This window comes from Bicyclus anynana, chromosome 17 (genome assembly GCF_947172395.1).
Source record: "Bicyclus anynana chromosome 17, ilBicAnyn1.1, whole genome shotgun sequence".
Classification (NCBI taxonomy): Eukaryota; Metazoa; Arthropoda; class Insecta; order Lepidoptera; family Nymphalidae; genus Bicyclus; species Bicyclus anynana.
The window spans coordinates 254,321-275,098 of NC_069099.1; the positions used below are offsets into that span (position 1 = coordinate 254,321).

Sequence of the window (20,778 nt, forward strand, 5' to 3'; positions counted from 1 at the left end):
ACTACCCACTCAGCCTATGATTTACATCGTTTATTATATTTTATAACCATTTGCTGTTTTAATCTTGAAATTGCTTACTCGTTATTCAATACAAACATCGTAGCAAACAAAAGTTTTGCGGGAATTTTATACTATCAGGTTTCCACTCGCTCGTTTGTGGATATCGAACCAATTTGAATATTGTAGAATCAACATCTTTTGAATGTGGTTCGTTGTCGAAGTGAACGGGTTGTATCTAATCGGCTTGTAGCCAAGTGGCAAGTCGATTCTCTTTCTACAAAAACCAACGCTTCGGAACCTTAAAAAAATATGTGGGAACGACAGATCCGACTGATAACTTGATCACGTGACTTACGTGCCTCAAAGAGCACGTTAATGGCATGCGTCTACAGAACGTATCGGACACATTACATCAAACGGATTTTAGTATTTTTAGCAGACTCAAAAGTGATTACAAATATAAGAAAACTAATGTCGAACAAAGGTTATGATTCACAACATTTGTCAGGACAACTTAATTAACAAATCAAACTGTAACCAAAATAAGACCCTAGAATGGCAGAGAATAATCTTGAGTGAAGTCACGCACTTGTGAACGTCGTGTGTAGGGTTAAAGGATCCTTTGACTGTTAACAAACACTCCTTTTTTCGTTGAACAGATTTTACCTACCGTAAAATCAAAAATTACCCGCCACTTTAACCCGTCGGTCCCGAATATAATCATCAGTATCAGTGATTGTACAAAATTAAACTTTATCACTTGCCAACTCGTTCGATCAGCGTGGTGGGTCTAAGTTTCATATCCCATCTCCTATATGGGGGGAGGCCTTGACATAGGCTGATAATGATTATGGTAAAGACCTAAGAAGGGTTATGTTTTTCGAGTTTATGACTTTATGTAATAATACTAGCCTACTTAAGAATACGGGGATGAAATATAGCTTATGACACTAACAAATAACGTTTTGTAGTGGTAAAATATTTTTTAAAATTTGATAAATCGCAAACTTTATCTCTTTTAGGCTATATCTTGAAGGCTATTACCTATAGGTAGGTTATATCTGTCTAAACCTAAGCCTTGAATTATTTCACAAAACGAGTTACCATTAGGTCCGTTGTGGAAATATTAATTTAATTTCCAGTCTGATGTAATATATTTTCAAAACGGCGTAAAACCTTGTCACCTTAAAAAAGTACTGTTATTATACCAAGGACCAGAAAATTTTCTTGTAAGGTCAAGGTGAAATGAATGTCGAAAAGGCAGACATCTACTAACTAATTACTTTTAGCAGACTCAAAAAAGATTACAAATATAAGAAAACTAATGTCGAACAAAGGTTATGATTCACAACATTTGTCAGGACAACTTAATTAACAAATCAAACTGTAACCAAAGTAAGACCCTAGAATGGCAGAGAATGACCTTGAGTGACGTCACGCACTTGTAAACGATGTGTGTAGGGTTAAAGGATCCTTTGACTGTAACAAACGCTCCCCTTTTACACTCAAGTCACTCTCCCCGCCTATCCTAAGTATGGGTTACTTGGGATAGGCGGGGAGAGTGAGTGAGAAAGAATTAAACAACAAGAGATGTGGACGGCTCGAATGCCACGAGTACACTGAAGCCGTCTGTACCGCAAGTCGTTGCAACGCGGCTATAACATTACTAATTCTAATAACTAATTATAGATATCTGCCACAACTTTTCTACAAATGAATGAAAGCACCACGCATCCTGATAATCGGATGAGATCGGTTGATCGGTTAAATATAGATAGGTATTAGAAGTAGAGCTTTATAGAATTAATTATTCTTTTTTAGAATTAAATTAATTAAGAAGTACTTTTATTTATTTACCACGTTTAACTTTGTCGATAGGTGCATTACTGTATTTTGATTATCGTTGCAGATGACTTTACAAGTTAGCTCTTGACTGCAATCTCACCTGATGGTAAGTGATGATGCAATCTAAGATGGGCGGGGCTAACTTGTTACGAGTAGGATGAAAATCCACACCCCTTATGGTTTCTACACTACAACGCACGGAAACGCTAAATCGCTTGGCAGTACATCTTTGCCGATAGGGAGGTAACTAGCCACGGCCGAAGCCTTCCAGCAGCCAGACCTGGACCAATTAAGAAAACATCAATCGGCCCAGCCGGGTATCGATCCCAGCACCTCCGTTTTATAAATCCATAGCGCAAACCACTAATGTTGTAATGACTAGTCCGTCATCTTAGATATGCCGCCATGTTAAATTTAGAATGACGTCACAAAGTTAACCATGCATTAACATCCAAATAGAAAAACTTAAATTGCAAGTTTTTTTTTATAATTTATGAATTATTAATATTGCTTGCAAACAAATCCTAACGCATACGTTCGATTTTTTTTATAGCAACACCCATGTACAACAATTTATTTTTTAAATTTTACATAATTTAAAACGTATTCCAAGTTAAAAAATAAAAGCTATGTATTTTGAAAATAATTATTTATGTTATGTTGCAGGACACATTGTAAGTTTCGTTCAGTAAATAAGTACCCACTGTGATGCGGATACATTAGCGATGCAGATCTTGTGCGGAAATGCGCAGTGGACACGCTGACTAGATCATTTGTCCTTTGTTCATTTCACTCTACTTTATGTTTTTCTGCCAATTTGAATGAATGAATGAAATATTGTACAGAAAAAATAAAATGCTACCGTTCTCCGTGGCGCACTGGTATGCGCGGTGGATGTAAACGCGGTGGAGGTCCTGGGTTCGATTCCCGGCTGGGCCGACTGAGATTTTCTTAATTGGTCCAGGTCTGGCTGGTGGAAGGCTTCGACCGTGGCTAGTTACCACCCTACCGATAAAGACGTACCGCCAAGCGATTTAGGGTTCCGGTATGATGTCGTGTAGAAACCGAAAGGGGGTGTGGATTTTCAATCTCCTCCTAACAAGTTAGCCCGCTTCCATCTTAGATTGCATCATCAATTACTATCAGGTGAGATTGTAGTCAAGGGCTAACTTGTAAAGAAATAAATAAATAAATATAAGCACGAAATTAACTCAATGAATTTGTTTAATTAATTAAATAATATATTGAAAACAATGGAAAATTTATCAAAATGAATGTAATGTTACGGTATTGTTCATTCGATTCCCTTACAGCATTATAAGACCGCCTTTGCAGTTTTGATATTCATTAGATTGACAAAATATGTTTCTTTTATTCTACTTTTGTGCGTTCACCCAAAATTTTCATTGATTTACTTTAATCAGAAAAAAATGACTTAGCACAGACAATTTTACGGCTTCCACTGACTTAATTTATATATACTAACTGTACTAATATGATAAAGCTGAAGAGTTTGTTTGTTTGTTTGATTGATTTGATCTCAGGAACTACTTACTGGTTCGATTTGAAAAATTCTTTCAGTGTTAGATAGCCTATTTATCGAGGAGGCGTCTACTATATAACTAAACTGGTCGAATACTGTAGCCTTCATAAAATGGCTGAAAGTCGCTCATCGGGCGATGGAGCGAGCTATGCTTGGGGTTTCACTGCGCGATCGAATCAGAAATGAGGAGATCCGCAGAAGAACCAAAGTCGCTGATAAAGCTCAGTGAGTCGCGAAGCTGAAGTAGCAATGATCAGGCCACATAGTTCGAAGAGCCGATAGACGTTGGGGTCGCAAGGTGCTGGAATAGCGACCCCTCACCGGAAAGCGCTGTGTTGGGTGACCCCTCACTAGGTGGACATCAAGCGGGTTGCAGGGAGCCGCTCGATGATCGCGGCTCAAGACCGTTTTGTTTAGAAGTCCATGCAAGAGGCCTATGTCCAGCAGTGGACGTCCATCGGCTGTTAATGATGATGATGATGATGATAATGATGATGATGATGATGATGATGATGATAACGATGATGATGATGATGATGATAATGATGATGATGATAATGATGATGATGATGATGATGATGATAATGATAATTAAAGTATAACTTTACCATATTTTTAAAATCTTTTGTAATGTCTTCCAAGTATAAACTCAAAGACGCTGTTTGAAAAACACTTTAGTATTGAGTTAGTTCTTTTCATTGGGAAAGCCAGCGCAAGTTTTATTCCTTAACTGCATAAGCACTCTCGGCGGATTTAAAAACTAAATTACCTTCATAACTTAGCTAACTACTTCGGTTAACGTGTTTCAAACTAAACTAAAAATATATTCTTGGTTAGTTTTTCATTTAAATTTACTTTATAGTAGTGCATAGGTAAATTACGACGAAATATTGACGGCCTCCGTGGCACAGTGGTATGCGCAGAGGACTTACAAGACGGAGGTCCCGGGTTCGATCCCCGGCTGGACCGATTGAAGTTTTCTTAATTGGTCCAGGTCTGGCTGGTGGGAGGCTTTGGCCGTGGCTAGTTACCACCCTACCGACAAAGATACCGCCAAGTGATTTAGCGTTCCGGTACGACATCATGTAGAAATCCTCCTCCTAACAAGTTAGCCCGATTCCATCTTAGATTGCATCACTTACCATCAGGTGAGATTGTAATCAAGGGCTAACTTGTAAAGAATAAAAAATATATATATACAATATGTATATATTTTATCTAGGTACGTCACATATGTACATGTTGTGCTTAGGGTGTCTATGAATGGGAGCACGACGTAACTTCCAACTCAAAAATTAACTGAAACTAAAAAGCAAAAAATAACATCTTGCCCATGTGCTACCTTCTGATCAATTTGAAGGCGGTGCCAACACTTACAAACGCACTAGCCGTCTCTACAATTTTCGAAAGTTCCCCTCAATTTCTCCAGGATGCCATCATCAGATCCTGACACTAAAAAAATGGGACCACCTTGAAATCAAACCCTTTAAAAAAAAACATACATACAGCCGAACGTAGAACCTCCTCCTTTTTGGAAGTCGGTTAAAAACTAAGAATTACACAGTATATTAAATTTAAATTTATAATAAATAAACTTAAGTTATATATTCTGTACTAATATTATAAAGTGGTAAAGTTTTTGAGGTTATAGGGGGGTAACTCTGGATCTACTAAACCGATTTTGAAAATTCTTTTAACAATAAAAAGCCACGTTATTTGCGAGTGTCAAAGGCTGTATTTTATTTCCGTATTCCGACGGAAACTAGAACTAGGCCGGTGAAAACGCAGGGCGTCCGCTAGTTAACAATATAATGAATGTACGGGTTAAAATAATTGAAGATGATATTTTTTTCATCTACAAATGATTTATGGAAAGTGTGCCATTCGTACAATGTTTGGAGTCTATGAATAAGGGTAAATGGAGAAGTCGCATTGAAAATTAATCATAATAAGAGGAACTTAACCTACAAAATAGGTCAGACATAGGGATAAGGCTGGCTGGTGGGAGGCTAATATTGGCTGGTGGGAGGCTTCGGCCGTGGCTAGTTACCACCCTACCGGCAAAGACGTACCGCCAAGCGATTTAGCGTTCCGGTACGATGCCGTGTAGAAACCGAAAAGGGTGTGGATTTTCATCCTCCTCCTAACAAGTTAGCCCGCTTCCATCTTAGACTGCATCATCACTTACCATCAGGTGAGATTGTAGTCAAGGGCTAACTTGTAAAAAAAAAAAGAAAAAAAAGGCATACACGGAGTACCGCTGCCCTTAAAAAATGTAGAAATAGGCTAGTTGACTCTTTTTTATAATGGTTCTATATAGTTAATTATCGTTGTACTAGATTGATTTTTTTTTTTCATATTTATTGAGACTTGATAACATGAAAATTTTAATTTATAAAATACGCCCGCGACTTCGTCCGTGTGAAATTCAGTTTTTCACAAATCCCGCGGGAATCATGGATTTTTCCGGGATGAATGTATTAATCCAGAGTAAAATTTATTTCCATTCCAAATTTCAGCTATGATGGTCTATATTTCAACTGTTTAATTGTGTTTCATCTTTCATCACTATAACAAATCCTTTACAATCGGAGCGTTTGACAAAAACATTAGTCAACAATTAGTATGACGTTTAGCACATCAAGTAACATTATGACGTCACAAAATGGACTAAATTTGAATGCGTGATTTTTAAATGAAATCCTTAACTTTTATTAATTTACATCGATATACTTCGGACCCATAATCCATGCGATTGCGAAATTAATATGGTTTATATTAAATTTGATATGAGTCAACTATTATGAACTAAAAATTCATGGTGAATGCGATTGCGACCGCACTGCGCAATTCGACCCGTCGCTTCATTAGTGTGAAATAATCGGGAAGCGGACTGTTCTATCGAGTTAACCGTCGGTTGCCTCAATTTGCTGCCACTGTGCTCTTGTTGAGGTAAATCCACGGTATCCACTAGATTTTAAAGTATTTGTAGTCTTTTAAGGGTCCTGTAGTCCACTAGAAACCCTTATAGTTTCGTCATGTCCGTTTGTCCGTCCGCGGTTTAGCGCAGATACTAATACTACTAGCTGTAAATTATCATGAATATGTAAATTAAAAATGTGAACAAAGACCACAGAGTAGCCAGAGAGAGTATTTACAAACTGTGTCCTGACGCCGGTGCAACCCATAAAAAAAAACAAAAGTCACGCGTCTCCTTGGCATCCGCATATAAAAACTTTTTTCATAATTTGTATTTCAAAATTTAACACTAACAACAATTACGTAAATTAATATTATAATCAATAACAACCAATAAAAAAATACTCCATCTTATTTCTTTAGTTTTTGAGAATAGTTTTTGTAATATTTAAAAAACACAAGACGCCATTTTTCTTGAATAATATTGAAAATTACCGATGCGACGGTTCGTATCGTACTGACAAGAGAACGTATTCGTTTTTGAATTTCAAAAACGAAGGTGTAAAAACTTAACTAAGAAACTCAATTTTTTATATATATAGTATTACTAGCAGACGCCCTGTAGTTTTACTTAGGTAATTCCCGTTTCCGTGGCAATACAGGGATAGAGTACATCTTATGGTACGAACTCATCTATCGGTAAAAGAATATCCAAAAAGCGGTTTTCTAGATCCACATATAACCTTCTACAACCTCACAAACATTACCACTTTATGATTATAGATAATAACTATCAAACTTTTATATTAAATGAAAATAATGATGAGTATATAATATCACGTTCCGGCAGTCGATGAAGTATACTGCACTTACTCGTAAATACTAATTATTATTATGTTAAAGAGATTACATTTAACCTGCCCAGACTGCTACGCCTACGTCGCTACACTATCTCTACGAAATGGTTACGTGGGCTCCTACATCGTGCTACGCTTTTCTCCTACATGCTACGCAACGTCTACGATATACAATACAATTAACACTTTGTATATTCCATTTCCATTCAAGAGCCGTGATAGCCCAGTGGATATGACCTTTGCCTCCGATTAAGGAGGGTGTGGGTTCGAATCCGGTCCGGGCCGTGCACCTCCAACTTTTCAGTTGTGTGCATTTTAAGAAATTAAGTATCACGTGTCTCGATCGGTGAAGGAAAAAACATCGTGAGGAAACCTGCATACCAGAGAATTATCTTAATTCTCTGCGTGTGTGAAGTCTGCCAATCCGCATTGGACCAGCGTGGTGGACTATTGGCCTTATCCCTCTCATTCTGAGAGGAGACTCCAGCTCAGCAGTGAGCCGAATATGGGTTGATAATGAATGAATGAATGAATATAATATCACGTTCCGGCAGTCGATGAAGTATACTGCACTTACTCGTAAATACTTATTTTAATGTTAAAAAGATTACATTTAACCTGCCCAGACTGCTACGCCTACGTCTCTACACTATCTCTACGAAATGGTTACGTGGGATGCTACAACGTGCTACGGTTTTCTTCTACATGCTACGCAACGTCTACGATATACAATACAAATAACACTTTGTATATTCCATTTTAATAAGGCCCAAGGCCTATAGTCAGTGACCGACCGGGCCTTATTAGAAGGCTCAAAGTCACTCAGCGGACGATGAAGCGAACTATGTTTGGAGTAACTCTGCATCATCGAATCAGAAATGAGGACGCAGACGAATCAAAGTCACTGACATAGCTCAGCAAGACGCGAATCTGAAGTGGCAGTCGGCAGGCCACATAGTTCGAAGAGCCGATGGACGTTGGGTCTCAAGGTGCTGGAATGGCGACCCCGCACCGGAAAGCGCCCACTAAGTGGACCGAGGACATCAAGCGCGTTGCAGGGAGCCGCTGGATGCTGGCGGCTCGAGATCGTAGTGCTAGGAGGTCTATGTCCAGCAGTGGACGTCCATCGGCTGATAATGATGACGATGATGATGATTATATTCTATTTTAAATAATTATTAAAAAGTTGTCCAGTTCCTAATGATAATAACGTTGATAAGAGTTGCGTGACGTAGGTAGTACGGGTGGTGTAGTCACTCTACATTATTAACTAGCTTATGTCACTCTATCACGGAACCCTGTCACGGTAAACTTTAAATGTGAAGCCTGCTTTACAAATTATTTAATCTTTGTGGTATAAAACCCTGCATGGGTCAGACCTTTGCCTTTTATAAACGTTTATTTGACGGCCTCTGTGGCGCAGTGGTAAGCGCGGTGGATTTTCTGTACGGAGGTCGTCGGTTCTATCTCCGACTGGGCTGATTAAGGTTTTCTTAGTTGGTTTAGATCTGGCTAATGGCTTCGGCCATGGCTCGTTACCACCCAACCAACAAAGTCGTACTGCCAATCGATTTAGCGTTCGGGTACGATGTCGTGTAGAAACCGAAAATTGTTGTGGATTTTCATCCTACTCCTAACAGCAACCCGCTTCCATCTTTGGAGGTACTCAAGGGCCAACTTGTAAAGAATAAAAAAAAACTGAAGTTAGCTCGTGCTATATCATAGGAACCTGGATTACAGGCACATCGAAAGGGTTACGTAAAAGTTCATTTTAAAGAAAATTGAATTAAATTATTAATATCTGTTAAAGTTTCATAAAACCACGTTTGATTTGTAACCCCGAGGTGTAAACGACTTGCAATTGAGTAACCAATCGACTACAAATGGTGCGATAAGGGCGCGATTTGCCACTTGCCCTGTCGTTAGTGCCAATGTCCGAAATTCTAATTTCACTATTAGGCAACGATATTGCAATATGTTGTAAATTGCCTCGTAGCTTCAGCTTGTATATATCACAGAATCCTGTGTTAAGTTGGAAATATTAGACTTCTTCCTTCCGCAAAAAGTTGCAGCTAAAAGTTGAAAATAAGTAGTGCACTTCTGTATCTCCGAAAGCATATTAAGTGCAAGCCAATATCATAAAAATAGTGATGGCTTGTCACTACCTAATTAAACATTGCACTAAGACAGTCAGCCCGCTTTTCTTCCAGTTAAGTACTTTCATTGCATAGTTTGGATCAATAACATTTAAAATCACATTCTATAACAAAATTGCACTGGGCACACAAAGTGACGCCAGGCTATAGCATCAAGGAGGATTTCTCTATCTACCAGCGAACATTGGTAAGAAAAATCCGCTGTGAATTCTGTGATACTGCCAGTATCAAATGCCTTAGCGGAGAGCACTGCTTGGGATTCCAGTGCACACCAGTGCTTGCTGAGGCATACTGGAAATGTACAACATAGGCCAGTGCATATCAGGCGGCTGGGGTGAGCATCAATCCACCAGCGGAAATTTATAAAAAAAACCATTGTGATATTGCAAGTATTCGACACCGCAGCGCACCGAGAGCGAAGACTCCAGAAGTCCACCATCACAGCGAACTGATAGCGCAGCATAAACCCCAGCGCTCACTGGTGCGTGCCGGCGCATACCAGTGCATATCTTGGTGTCCGGTTAATAAAAAGTTCCACTATGTCGTACACCGTGGACACCTCCCAAGCTCTCACGTGACCAACACCACAGCGAACTGAGAGCGCAGCATAGACTCCAGCGCTCACCGGGGCTTGCCCGGCGCATAACTCGATCTCCGGGTTAATATTAAAAAGTTCCACTATGTCGTACACTGTGGAAATCTCCCCAGCCCTCACGTGTCCGGCACAGAAGCGCAGTGCCGCAGTCGGGGGCGCGGGGGGGCGCGGCGCAGACCTCCGCTCAGTCCGCTCTGCGCTGCGGCCGCGCGAGCATGTCTGTGTTGCGTGTCGTGTGCCTCGCGCTACTCGCCGCGCTCGTCGGTGAGTACGATGAACTTGCAAACTAACGTTCCATTTACAAAAACTAATAATTTTTTTTTTCGAATTTTGCTTAGTGTGTGCTAGGCTGTTTTCACAGAATGTTCACACCAATATAAGTGATATAAAAATATGAGAGATAACAAGGATATTGTAGTTTCGAAGAGTTCTTTTTTTTTTTGTTTTTTTAATAATCGAAATATCTAATAAAATGTGCTTTTTTATGTTCGAATATTTTAAAATACATATTGTAAAACAAGATTTTTAAATATATGATTTAAAAGCACGACACGCGAATCGTGAAACCTGAAAATATGTGCACGAAGTCATATTTATAGTTATGGTATTTTTATATTCAAACGAAAAAAGTGATTTTACATCATCATGAGGATGTTCCTCATTGCATACTTACTATATTAAAAAAATCTTAGTATAACCAATAATAGAAATGAAAAGTAATAGTTCATTTTACAAACAAAGTTAAAAATACTATGTAACAATTTAAATCAGGTTTACAGGGTTTACACTGAATTTCTATTCAAAACTTTTTAATTTGACTTCCCGTGTCACGTTTCACGAAGGTTTTTTATTATGCATTACAGTGGTGCAGCCAAGTTTATTTGGCAAGTGAAATGTTTTTTACTGTCTATGCGGTAGTTGTAATGTAATTTCTATCAAGGTAACAATTTAATGTACTTCCATTAAAATTATAAACTGTCTTCTTTATTTAATTTTATAAAAAAAACATATTTTTTTAAATAGGTAGTACCTAGGTACTTTTTTTCATTTTTGTTCCATTTGTCTCCAAAAGAAAATAATTGTAGGTATAGTATTATTTTTAAAGAGCCGTGATAGCCCAGTGGATATGACCTCTATCTCCGATTCCGGAGGGTGTAGGTTCGAATCCGGTCCGGGGCATGCACTTTTCAGTTGTGTGCATTTTATGTAATTAAAATATCACGTGTCTCAATCGGTGAAGGAAAACATCGTGAGGAAACCTGCATACCAGAGAATTATCTTAATTCTTTGCGTGTGTGAAGTCTGCCAATCCGCATTGGGCCAGCGTGATAGACTATTGGCCTAACCCCTCTCATCCTGAGAGGAAACTCGTGCTCAACAGTGAGCCGAATATGGATAATTTTAAATATTATTATTTTCCAATTTACACACCAAATGAGGTACCCATGTATACAATTTTATTTATTTACATTACACGTCTTTTTTTTTCGAGTTTTTTTTTATTGAGAAAGAATGGAACTTAAGCTAACGTCTTTTGAGTTATATGCGTGATTTTTATTTGAGTGAATGACCTACATAGTATACCTCTACTGAATTGGTCTTGTCAGTTTTGACGGCCTCCGTGGCGCAGTGGTATGCGCGGTGGATTTACAAGACGGTTCTGGATTCGATCCCCGGCTAGATTAAGGTTTTCTGAATTGATTCAGGTCTGGCTGTAAAAAACGTAGTTTCGTAAATTAATCAGTGGCTGATGGACAAACAATTTTTTTATAACACGGAACATTGTACATTGACGATTCAAAATTTGCTTATTTTTTTTAATAGTGCTTATTTTTGACTTTAACAACCATCAGCCGGGTTACAAGTTGTTAAATTCACAAAAAAGCAGGATTTTCATCTATCAGTCGGGTTAAAAGTTGTTAAATTCACAAAAAAGCAGGACTTTCATCTCTCAGTCGGGTTAAGATTGTTAAATTCACAAAAAGCAGGATTTTCATTTCTCAGTCGGGTTAAAAATTGTTAAATTCACAAAAAAGCAGGATTTTCATCTCTCAGTCGGGTTAAAAGTTGTTAAATTCACAAAAAAGCAGGATTTTCATCTCTTAGTCGGGTTGTTATGTTCACAAAAACCAGGATTGTGCCCAGACGAAGCATCAGGGCATCAAGTGCTTATTACACAAATCCTTTGTTAGGCTTGCGCCCCCCGCGGTGTAGGGGATGCTTTACCCGCCCGCATTGCAACACTACAACCCTTGTCTGGAGGAGGGACATCCGCTTGGAGGTTATTAATAGCTTGTCCTCACTTGGCCTCCACTGTGAATACACTAAGCACCTACTTACCTCTTATCGTTATGAATGTGTTATGGTCCTGCAGTGGCCTGACCTTCGACATTCTTAAACCCCGACGAAAAATGGAGTGTTATTCCATTTTTCGTCGGGGAGAACATAGAGAGCCGTAATAGCCCAGTGGATATGACCTCTGCCTCCGATCCCGGAGGGTGTGGGTTCGAATCCGGTCCGGGGCATGCACCTCCAACTTTTCATTTGTGTGCATTTTAAGAAATTAAATATCACGTGTCTCAATCGGTGAAGGAAAACATCGTGAGGAAACCTGCATACCAGAGAATTGTCTTAATTCTCTGCGTGTGTGAAGTTTGCGTGGTGGACTATTGGCCGTACCCCTCTCATTCTGAGAGGAGACTCGAGCTCAGCAGTGAGCCGAATTTGGGTTGATGACGACAAAATTTGACTGTTATGTATATCATCATAGCAATTAACTTGATGAGCCGATTTAGATGCGGTTGTTATAATTTAGCTGGTTTTATTAGTTCATTACGATATTTATTTACTATTTTCTATACTTATACTAATATTATAAAGAGGAAAACTTTGTTTGTATGTTTGTTTGTTTGTTTGTTTGTTTGTTTGTTTGATTGTAATGAATAGGCTCAAAAACTACTGGACCGATTTTAAAAATTCTTTCACCATTCGAAAGCTAAATTATCCACAAGTAACATAGGCTAAATTTTATTTTGGAAAAAATAGGGTTCCGTAAGATATTTGGGTTTTTCGGACACACGGTCTAGGGGTAGGTAGGAGTAGGGTAGGGGTAGGGGTAGGCTAGGGATAGGCTAGGGGTAGGGTAGGGGTAGGGGTAGGATAGGGGTAGTGGATAGTTTACATCGAGTTTCACGCGGACGAAGTCGCGGGCGTCGGCTAGTAATAAATAATTACAAGATGGGAGGTATAAGTGGGGAAGAATACTGAACGGATTATGAAAATTCTTTTACCACTAAAAGCCACGTTATTTGTGAGTGTCATAGGGTACTTTTTATGCCCGTATTTTCACGGGAACAAGAACTACGAGGGTGAAACCGCGAGGCGTCGGTGTAGTCTTGATATATAAAAACGAAAGAACTCATCACAAAATATCAAATACCGTTAGTTAGTTACAATTAGTCAGAGAGGTAGTTTATAGATAGTAGATGTCCGCTAAGAACGAATTTTAAAGGGGGCCGGATTAAAGAGGTCTAAGGGCGGACGAAGTCGCAAGCTTCCGCTAGTCTAGTATAAGCCGCTAAATTATTTTTACACTAGCCCAATATTCACAGAAGAGAGCTCAGGCCAAACGCTTCTTACATAAAGCCGATTAAAATTATGACAAAGCAAAAATAGGCACTTAAAATGGAAAAAAATCTCTATTCATTTCTAAACGAGACCACGCTAGGGTTGCCACCTATTTTATTTTGGAGTTTACTCCTTAGGAAACGATTTTCATATGCTCGTTGTGCTAAATTTTGTGAGGAGTGAATTTAATATGCGATTAGCATTTTTTGACCAACGTCTCCTTTCACATATGTGTGACAGAGAGACGTACATTTTTCTATTTCAATATTATTCCTGCCTGGACTTGGGTTATGAAGATTTTCTTTCATCTAAGAAGTTCTTGGTAAAAATTCTCAATTCGAAATTTGTATTACCTATTGTTATTACCATCAGCTTTGGCGTTTTATATATTCTGTAGCATTACCATGTAGAGGGTCGTTAAAATCTATACTAATATTATAAAGCTGAAGAGTTTGTTTGTTTGATTGAACACACTAATCTCAAGAGCTACTGGTCCGATTTGAAAAATTCTTTCAGTGTTCGAAAGCCCATCTACCGAGTAATATAGCCTTACTCGGTTATATTTATATACCATATTCCTCTAAGAACGGGAACCACGCGGGTGATACCGTCGGCGCGGCGTCAGCTAGTAATAGTTATATTCATACAGGGTGGCAACCCTAGGACGCGGCGACCTTGCAAGAAAGTGACACATTTAAAAGAATTGACCGTATCGGATTGGAAAATATCCAGAAATTCTCTATAACGTTTCTCCTCTCATCGTTAGCAGATTGTTTATTGCCCATTAATATTTATACGTACAATTTAGGTTCAAGATGTGACCTAGTTATGATAGGGCACACAGATTAGTGACAAACTAGAGTATAGGTTCTCAAACTTACTATAACGCCTTGTAGGCCGATGACACAGCGAAGCAGAAAAAACTTAGGTCATTAAGATGGCACGAAAGGGTAGAGCTAGAAGAGAGATACAGGCTAGAAGATAATACGAAGTTTGAGTTTGAGAAGTCCGCTACCATATTAGACTGTATCACTTAACACCAGCCTCTTCTGTAAAGTTACAGCGATGTGACGCTCATTTCCATGTCAACTTCGTTGTTAGTGAGATTTTATTTTTGGCATCCCATAGAAATAAAGTTGAAGTCCTAATAAAACTTGTTATAGGCGAAATTACATCGACGAGTGTAAACTGGCGGAATCACACCCCTGGTGAGATTGCAATCAAGCTCTCACTTTTAACATTCTACAATTCGCTATGTTAGTTGACATATACGAAATTTAGATTATATGTAACAAATATCATCCGGTGCATACCTACTGACAACCCTTTGTGGATATCATATAGTAGGTAGATGACATTTCTCACTTGATTTGATATTTATTTTAATAGATTGTTAATATAGACCGAATAGTGAATAAATCAGCTGGCTGCGATATCTAAAAAGGCATGGGCTCGATATATTTCTGAAAATCTACCTTAACATTGAATTAAAATAAATTCTTTTGTGGAAAACATAAAATATTGACTGCAGCAAACTCATCTCTTCCTGCATTGGAATGTTATTTATGATGTAAGCTTCGCATGATTGAATGCCAACAGTTGAGGGCAAATATCATTCAATATTTAAGTATTCCATTACGTACTCGATAACTTTCTCGTATAGATGTTCTATTATTGGAAGACGGATTGGCTTTCGTTGTAGTTGTAAGGTAAGGCGTTTGTGTGTGCAACTGAAAGAACCGCTAAAAGAACATGACACATATTTTTATTAATCATTTTCTATCTGTGAGTGATCGCATAGCAAGTTTCGATGTTTAAAAAAATTGTTTTTTTTTATTATTTACAAGTTAGCCCTTGACTACAATCTCACCTGATGGTAAGTGATGATGCAATCTAAGATGGAAGCGGGCTAACTTGTTAGGAGGCGGATGAAAATCCACACTCCTTTCGGTTTCTACACGACATCGTTCCGGAACGCTAAATCGCTTGGCGGTACGTCTTTGTCGGTAGGGTGGTAACTAGCCACTGCTGAAGCCTCCCACCAGCCAGACCTGGACCAATTAAAAAAACCTCAATCGGCCCAGCCGGGGATCGAACCCAGGACCTCCGCCTTGTAAATCCACCGCGCATACCACTGCGCCACGGAGGCCGTCAAAAAATTCATTGTTTGAATTGAATAGGCTCTGAAACTACTTGACCGATTTGAAAAATTCTTTCATCATTAGAATTCTACATTATCCCTGATAAACTTCATTATATTAATAATCATAATAATAGTAAAGAAATATTATTATTGTTTATTTTCTAATTTGCACTGATATTAATCATAATTTAGAATTCTCTTCTAAGTTCTATAAACATAGAAATAAAATAAGAAATAATACAAGGAAGAAGCAGTATAGAAAAGGCAGCCTTATCGCTACATAGCTATTTAATATGATACACTACTTGGAAACGTAATTTTATTCATTGTATACGAACCGCGAAAACCTTGCAAAGCCTACTTTGAATAAAGCGCACATAACCCTTTATGTGGCCGGCCCACTTAATGCTTTTCCGTTTTTTAACTCATGAAAGAGGTCGTAAACTTTTAACAAAAGATTACGTACCACAAACAGCCTCTTACGTCAGCCGGTTTATATGGTCATCGCACACTACGGATGCGCCGCAAGCATTATATATGTACTAGCTGAGGACGCGCGGTTTCACCCGCATGGTTCTCGTTCCCGTAGAAATACGGGTATAATATATAGCGTATAGCCTACCTCGATAAATGGGGTAGCTAAACACTGAAAGAATTTTTCAAATCAGTCCAGTTCCTGAGATTAACGCGTTCAAACAAACAAAAAAATTCTTCAGCTTTATAATATTAGTATAGATTAAAGCGGTACTTAAAACACTTAAACATTTTTTTTAAATATTTACCAAAGCTGACACACCTAAAATCACTCCCCTCCTTACCTTCCAATAAGTCGGAAAAACCGTGTTAGAAGGGGATGTCAAAAAACCAGCAGACAGAGATCTCTGTGTTGAGTCCCTTAACCTGTTGTGCTTGTAATTACACCGACAACCATACTCCTCAGAATACGGTACAACGATGTTAGGCAGAAATAAACATGGTGGTACTTGCATGCTTTATCACAAACTCTACGTTTATTAAAATACTAGCCGACGCCCCGCGGTTTCACCTGCTTATATCCCGTTACCGGGAGAATACTGGGATAAAATATAGCCTATGACATTCATAAATAACGTGGCTTTCTAGTGGTAAAAGAATTTTCAAAATAGGTGCAGTAGATCCATAGATTATCCTTTACAATACTACAAACTTTGCCTCTTTATAATACTAGTATAGATTATACTTAATCTATCTTGGGAAACCCGTTGGCTTTGGGTGTAGTAAAGTTATACACTGAAGGACCGCCAACATAGCAAAAATGAGTTGTTGGATTATTTTGTGGTATTGGAGAAGGCGTGTGACGTAGAAACCCGTTTACTACCAAGCTGTTGCTTAGAAACCTCTCACAGACAGTTGATAATTAATAAACATGTTTCTGTGTTGCTAACGCTACTTCCGTTTCACACACAAAATGTCTCAAATACCTGTCTTTTACCTTAAAATTACAACCAAAGTCTTCTTCAGGAAATGGAATATCTGTACGTGTACAATCAATAAAGGATTATCTACAGCATTACATTACCGTGACAAACTTAAAACGCAACCGAGAACGAATCAATACGCGATACTTTAGAGTCCTTATTAAACTCATGGTTCCTTTCGAAGACTTTAAACGTTTTCAGATTTCCTCCCCACAGTATAATGGTGCCAATTTTTCTATTATAAAATCACAGGGTGAAACGTGATTGCTTCGTCACTATTTCGAATATAAAATGATTACATGACGTTTTTGTTTTTAGGGTTCCGAACGTACGTAGTACAAAAACGGAACCCTTATAATCACATGTTTTTTACACTGTCCCACGCTATTCATTACGGAAAATGTTACACATTTCTATGTATGACGTCGTCTGGAAAACATTGTTGTTGAAAAGGTGACGTATATCTTATTATGGATAAGGTAAAGCTTCGCTTTGACTTATGTGAACTTTTTCCCTATCCCTACCCTACCCTAGCCCTACCCCTACCCCTACCTTACCCTACCCCTACACTACTTCTGAATTCATTTCTTAAAAAAAACGTCATAAATGAAGAACCGCTCGACCGATTTTGTGCAAATTTCACATAACCCGAACAAAGCCTAAACATTTGGTTTGAATCAGTGGCGTGCACTTCATAGATGCATAAACGCAATGCATACCCTGAGAATTCATTATGAACCTGTAATGGAGGTGGAATTTTTCCACTTTGTACAATTTGCATGCATTTGCCTACCCTAGTTAAAATCATTGTGCACGCCCCTTGTTTGGATAATATGTGAGCCTGTTCTTGAATGAGGATGATGACTAGGTTGGAATATATTAATTTTTTTAATAAATTCGGATAAATAAGGTCAATATTAACTAATTTATACATAAAAAGCAAAGATTGACTGAATATTTTCAAAATAAATAAGATTATAAAATTTCAAAATCTAATAAAAATCTTTTATAGTAATTAGATAAAAATTCATACAGTTTTAGCTTCCTTACATTAAATGTGTCATTTTTCAATAACTGAACTATTAACATAAACGCACAAATAACAAAGATATTAGTGATTTTGTTTGAACGCCCATACAAACCTAACGATCAGCGAGCCAACGACGTCACTAACTCGTGCCATTTTGTATGAAACGTTTTTCAGGGATCCGTGACAGCGCCGCAAATCTGACCCTTTAAATCCCTGTAGCTCCGAAAGTAATGATCGCAGATACCCTGTTACTTTTACAAAATTGCTTTATTATTAGCATACTCTTAATTTATATACAATTTAAAAAACTGTCATCATCCCTGAGTTTTTATATACATATATACGCTATAATAAGCCACTTAATAAACAAACCTTGGCATTGCGCGCTAACCGCTAACCTCAATGGTATCAGACCCTTTATCAATATCGGCGTAGTACGGCTTCCCACTGTGATGGAGTAACGGGATTGAACTTCTAATGCGGGATTGCTTGTAGTTTTCCATGAGCGGGTTTCTTATAGTGGCATTTCGACTATTTATAGGGAAAATTGTTTCATTTATACATTTCCTTGATGAAAATCGTGTATTTGATCGTTTGAAGTTCAAATCGATCGAAATCGATCGTTTAAGAAATTAAATATCACGTGTCTCAAACGGTGAAGGAAAACATCGTGAGGAAATCTACATATCAAAATTTTTTGTTGATTATCTGCGTGTGTCAAGTCTGCCAATCCGCATTGGGCCAGCGTGGTGGACTATTGGCCTAACCCCTGTCATTCTGAGAGGAGACTCGAGCTCAGCAGTGAGCCGAATATGGGTTGATAACGAACGATCGTTTAAAAAATATTTTATACTCCGGAAACAGAAGTAGGACTAGTTATAGTATAGTTAATGATGATTTTATGAAAAGAAAACCAAAATGAAAATTTAACAAAAAAAAGTAGATAATAATAGTCAACGAACAAATCACTTGCTTTGCAACCACTATTTTATATTATGTATAAAAGCGACCGATCTGAGTTCGATCCCCGATTGAGGTTTTCTTAATTGATCCAGGTCTGGCTGGTGGGAGGCTTCGGCCGTGGCTAGTTATCCTATCGACAAAGACGTACCGCCCCAAACGACTTAGCGTACCGGTACGATGGTCGTGTAGAAACCGAAAGGAGTGTAGACTTCATCCTACTCCTAACGAGTTAGCCCGCTTCTATCTCAGATTGCATCGACCTTACATCACATAAGGTGAGATTGTAGTCAAGGGCTAACTTGTAGAGAATAAAAAAAAGCTTGTTTATACTGAGTTCGATGAACCCAAAATCAATGTTAATGATTAAAGTCAGCCATTGACGGTCAATTATTCTCACGTTTCTGCAGCGCAAACGGCAACGAAAACGTTTCATAAGTCAAGCCGTCATGCACGCCGAGCAATACACGATCAGTTATAGTCGTGGGTCCCGCAGATACGGGAGAATAATTGATCGACAATGGCGTGGATTAGAATTTCTTTTAATATATATTTAGGTACTAGCGGACGCCCGCGACTTCGTCCGCGTAAATTTCGATGTCAACTTTACTACTACCCCTACCCCTACCCTACCACTACCCCAACCCTACCCTACCACTACCCCAACCCTACCATACCACTACCCCCACCCTACCCCTACCCTACCCCTACCCTACCCCTACCTTACCTACACCCTACCCCCATCCTACCCCTACCCTCCCCGTACCCTATCCCTTTCCCACCCGTACCCCTATCTCACGCCTATCCTAAATTTTAAATCTGTGATATCTTCGAAAATATTTATTTAATTTACATGCTGTAAAAAGCCATATTGATCTTTATTAAATGCACAATGTATTTAAGATACTTAATTGGATAAGGATTAATACTTTTTTTATTGCTTAAAATCGCTTCGTAAATAAGCCATTATTTCTCGTACAAAGTAAAGGATAAAAAATGAAGAGAATAAGAGATAAACATATACCATCACGGACTTTTTTGTAGACCTTTTTAAGTTGTACAATACTGTAGTACATTGTTTTGATCTATCTTGTAGGATTCAGTCAGCGTTTGCAATGTAAGCGCAAAAAATGTGTTTTTTTACGACCTCACATTAGAAACCTCAAAAATTGTAGCCTATATGTTATTCTGATGTATAAGCTATAGCCTATGTGTTATTCTGATGTATAAGCTATATTGTGGTAGGGTTTCATTCAAATCCATTCAGTAGTTTTTACGTGGAAGAGTAACAAACATCCATACATCCATACGTCCATACATCCATACTTACAAACTTTCGCCTTTATAATAGTAGTAGGATAGTAGGATTTTAACATCCCTAGATGTTATTCCATTCCACAAGTAGGTATAGGTATATAGTTCGAGTTGTTAAGAAACAAGCCGCTAGCTAGGTACGATACCTACATGCCTCAGACAGCCTTGAGGTATTTTCGTGAGGTCTGAACTAGGTGGGAACTAGCAGATGGTAATTGTAATAATATAATTGTATTCTGACTAAATCCTCACACCTACTCTTTAAAAAGTCAATAATTGTTGGGGCGTATAATTTTTGTTGAATTATTATTTTTCAGTTCTTAATATATTTT

General features: G+C 38.3%; 1 protein-coding gene across 1 annotated transcript in view; it reads left to right on the plus strand.

Moving 5' to 3' along the window:
* The window catches only part of LOC112049311 (uncharacterized), a 44,926-nt gene that overhangs the window by 1,028 nt on the left and 23,120 nt on the right, over positions 1-20,778 (plus strand). Inside the window, exon 2 of the mRNA XM_024087157.2 lies at positions 10,029-10,179. Coding sequence (XP_023942925.2) covers positions 10,029-10,179 — 151 coding nt within the window. The remainder of the gene's footprint in view (positions 1-10,028; positions 10,180-20,778) is intronic.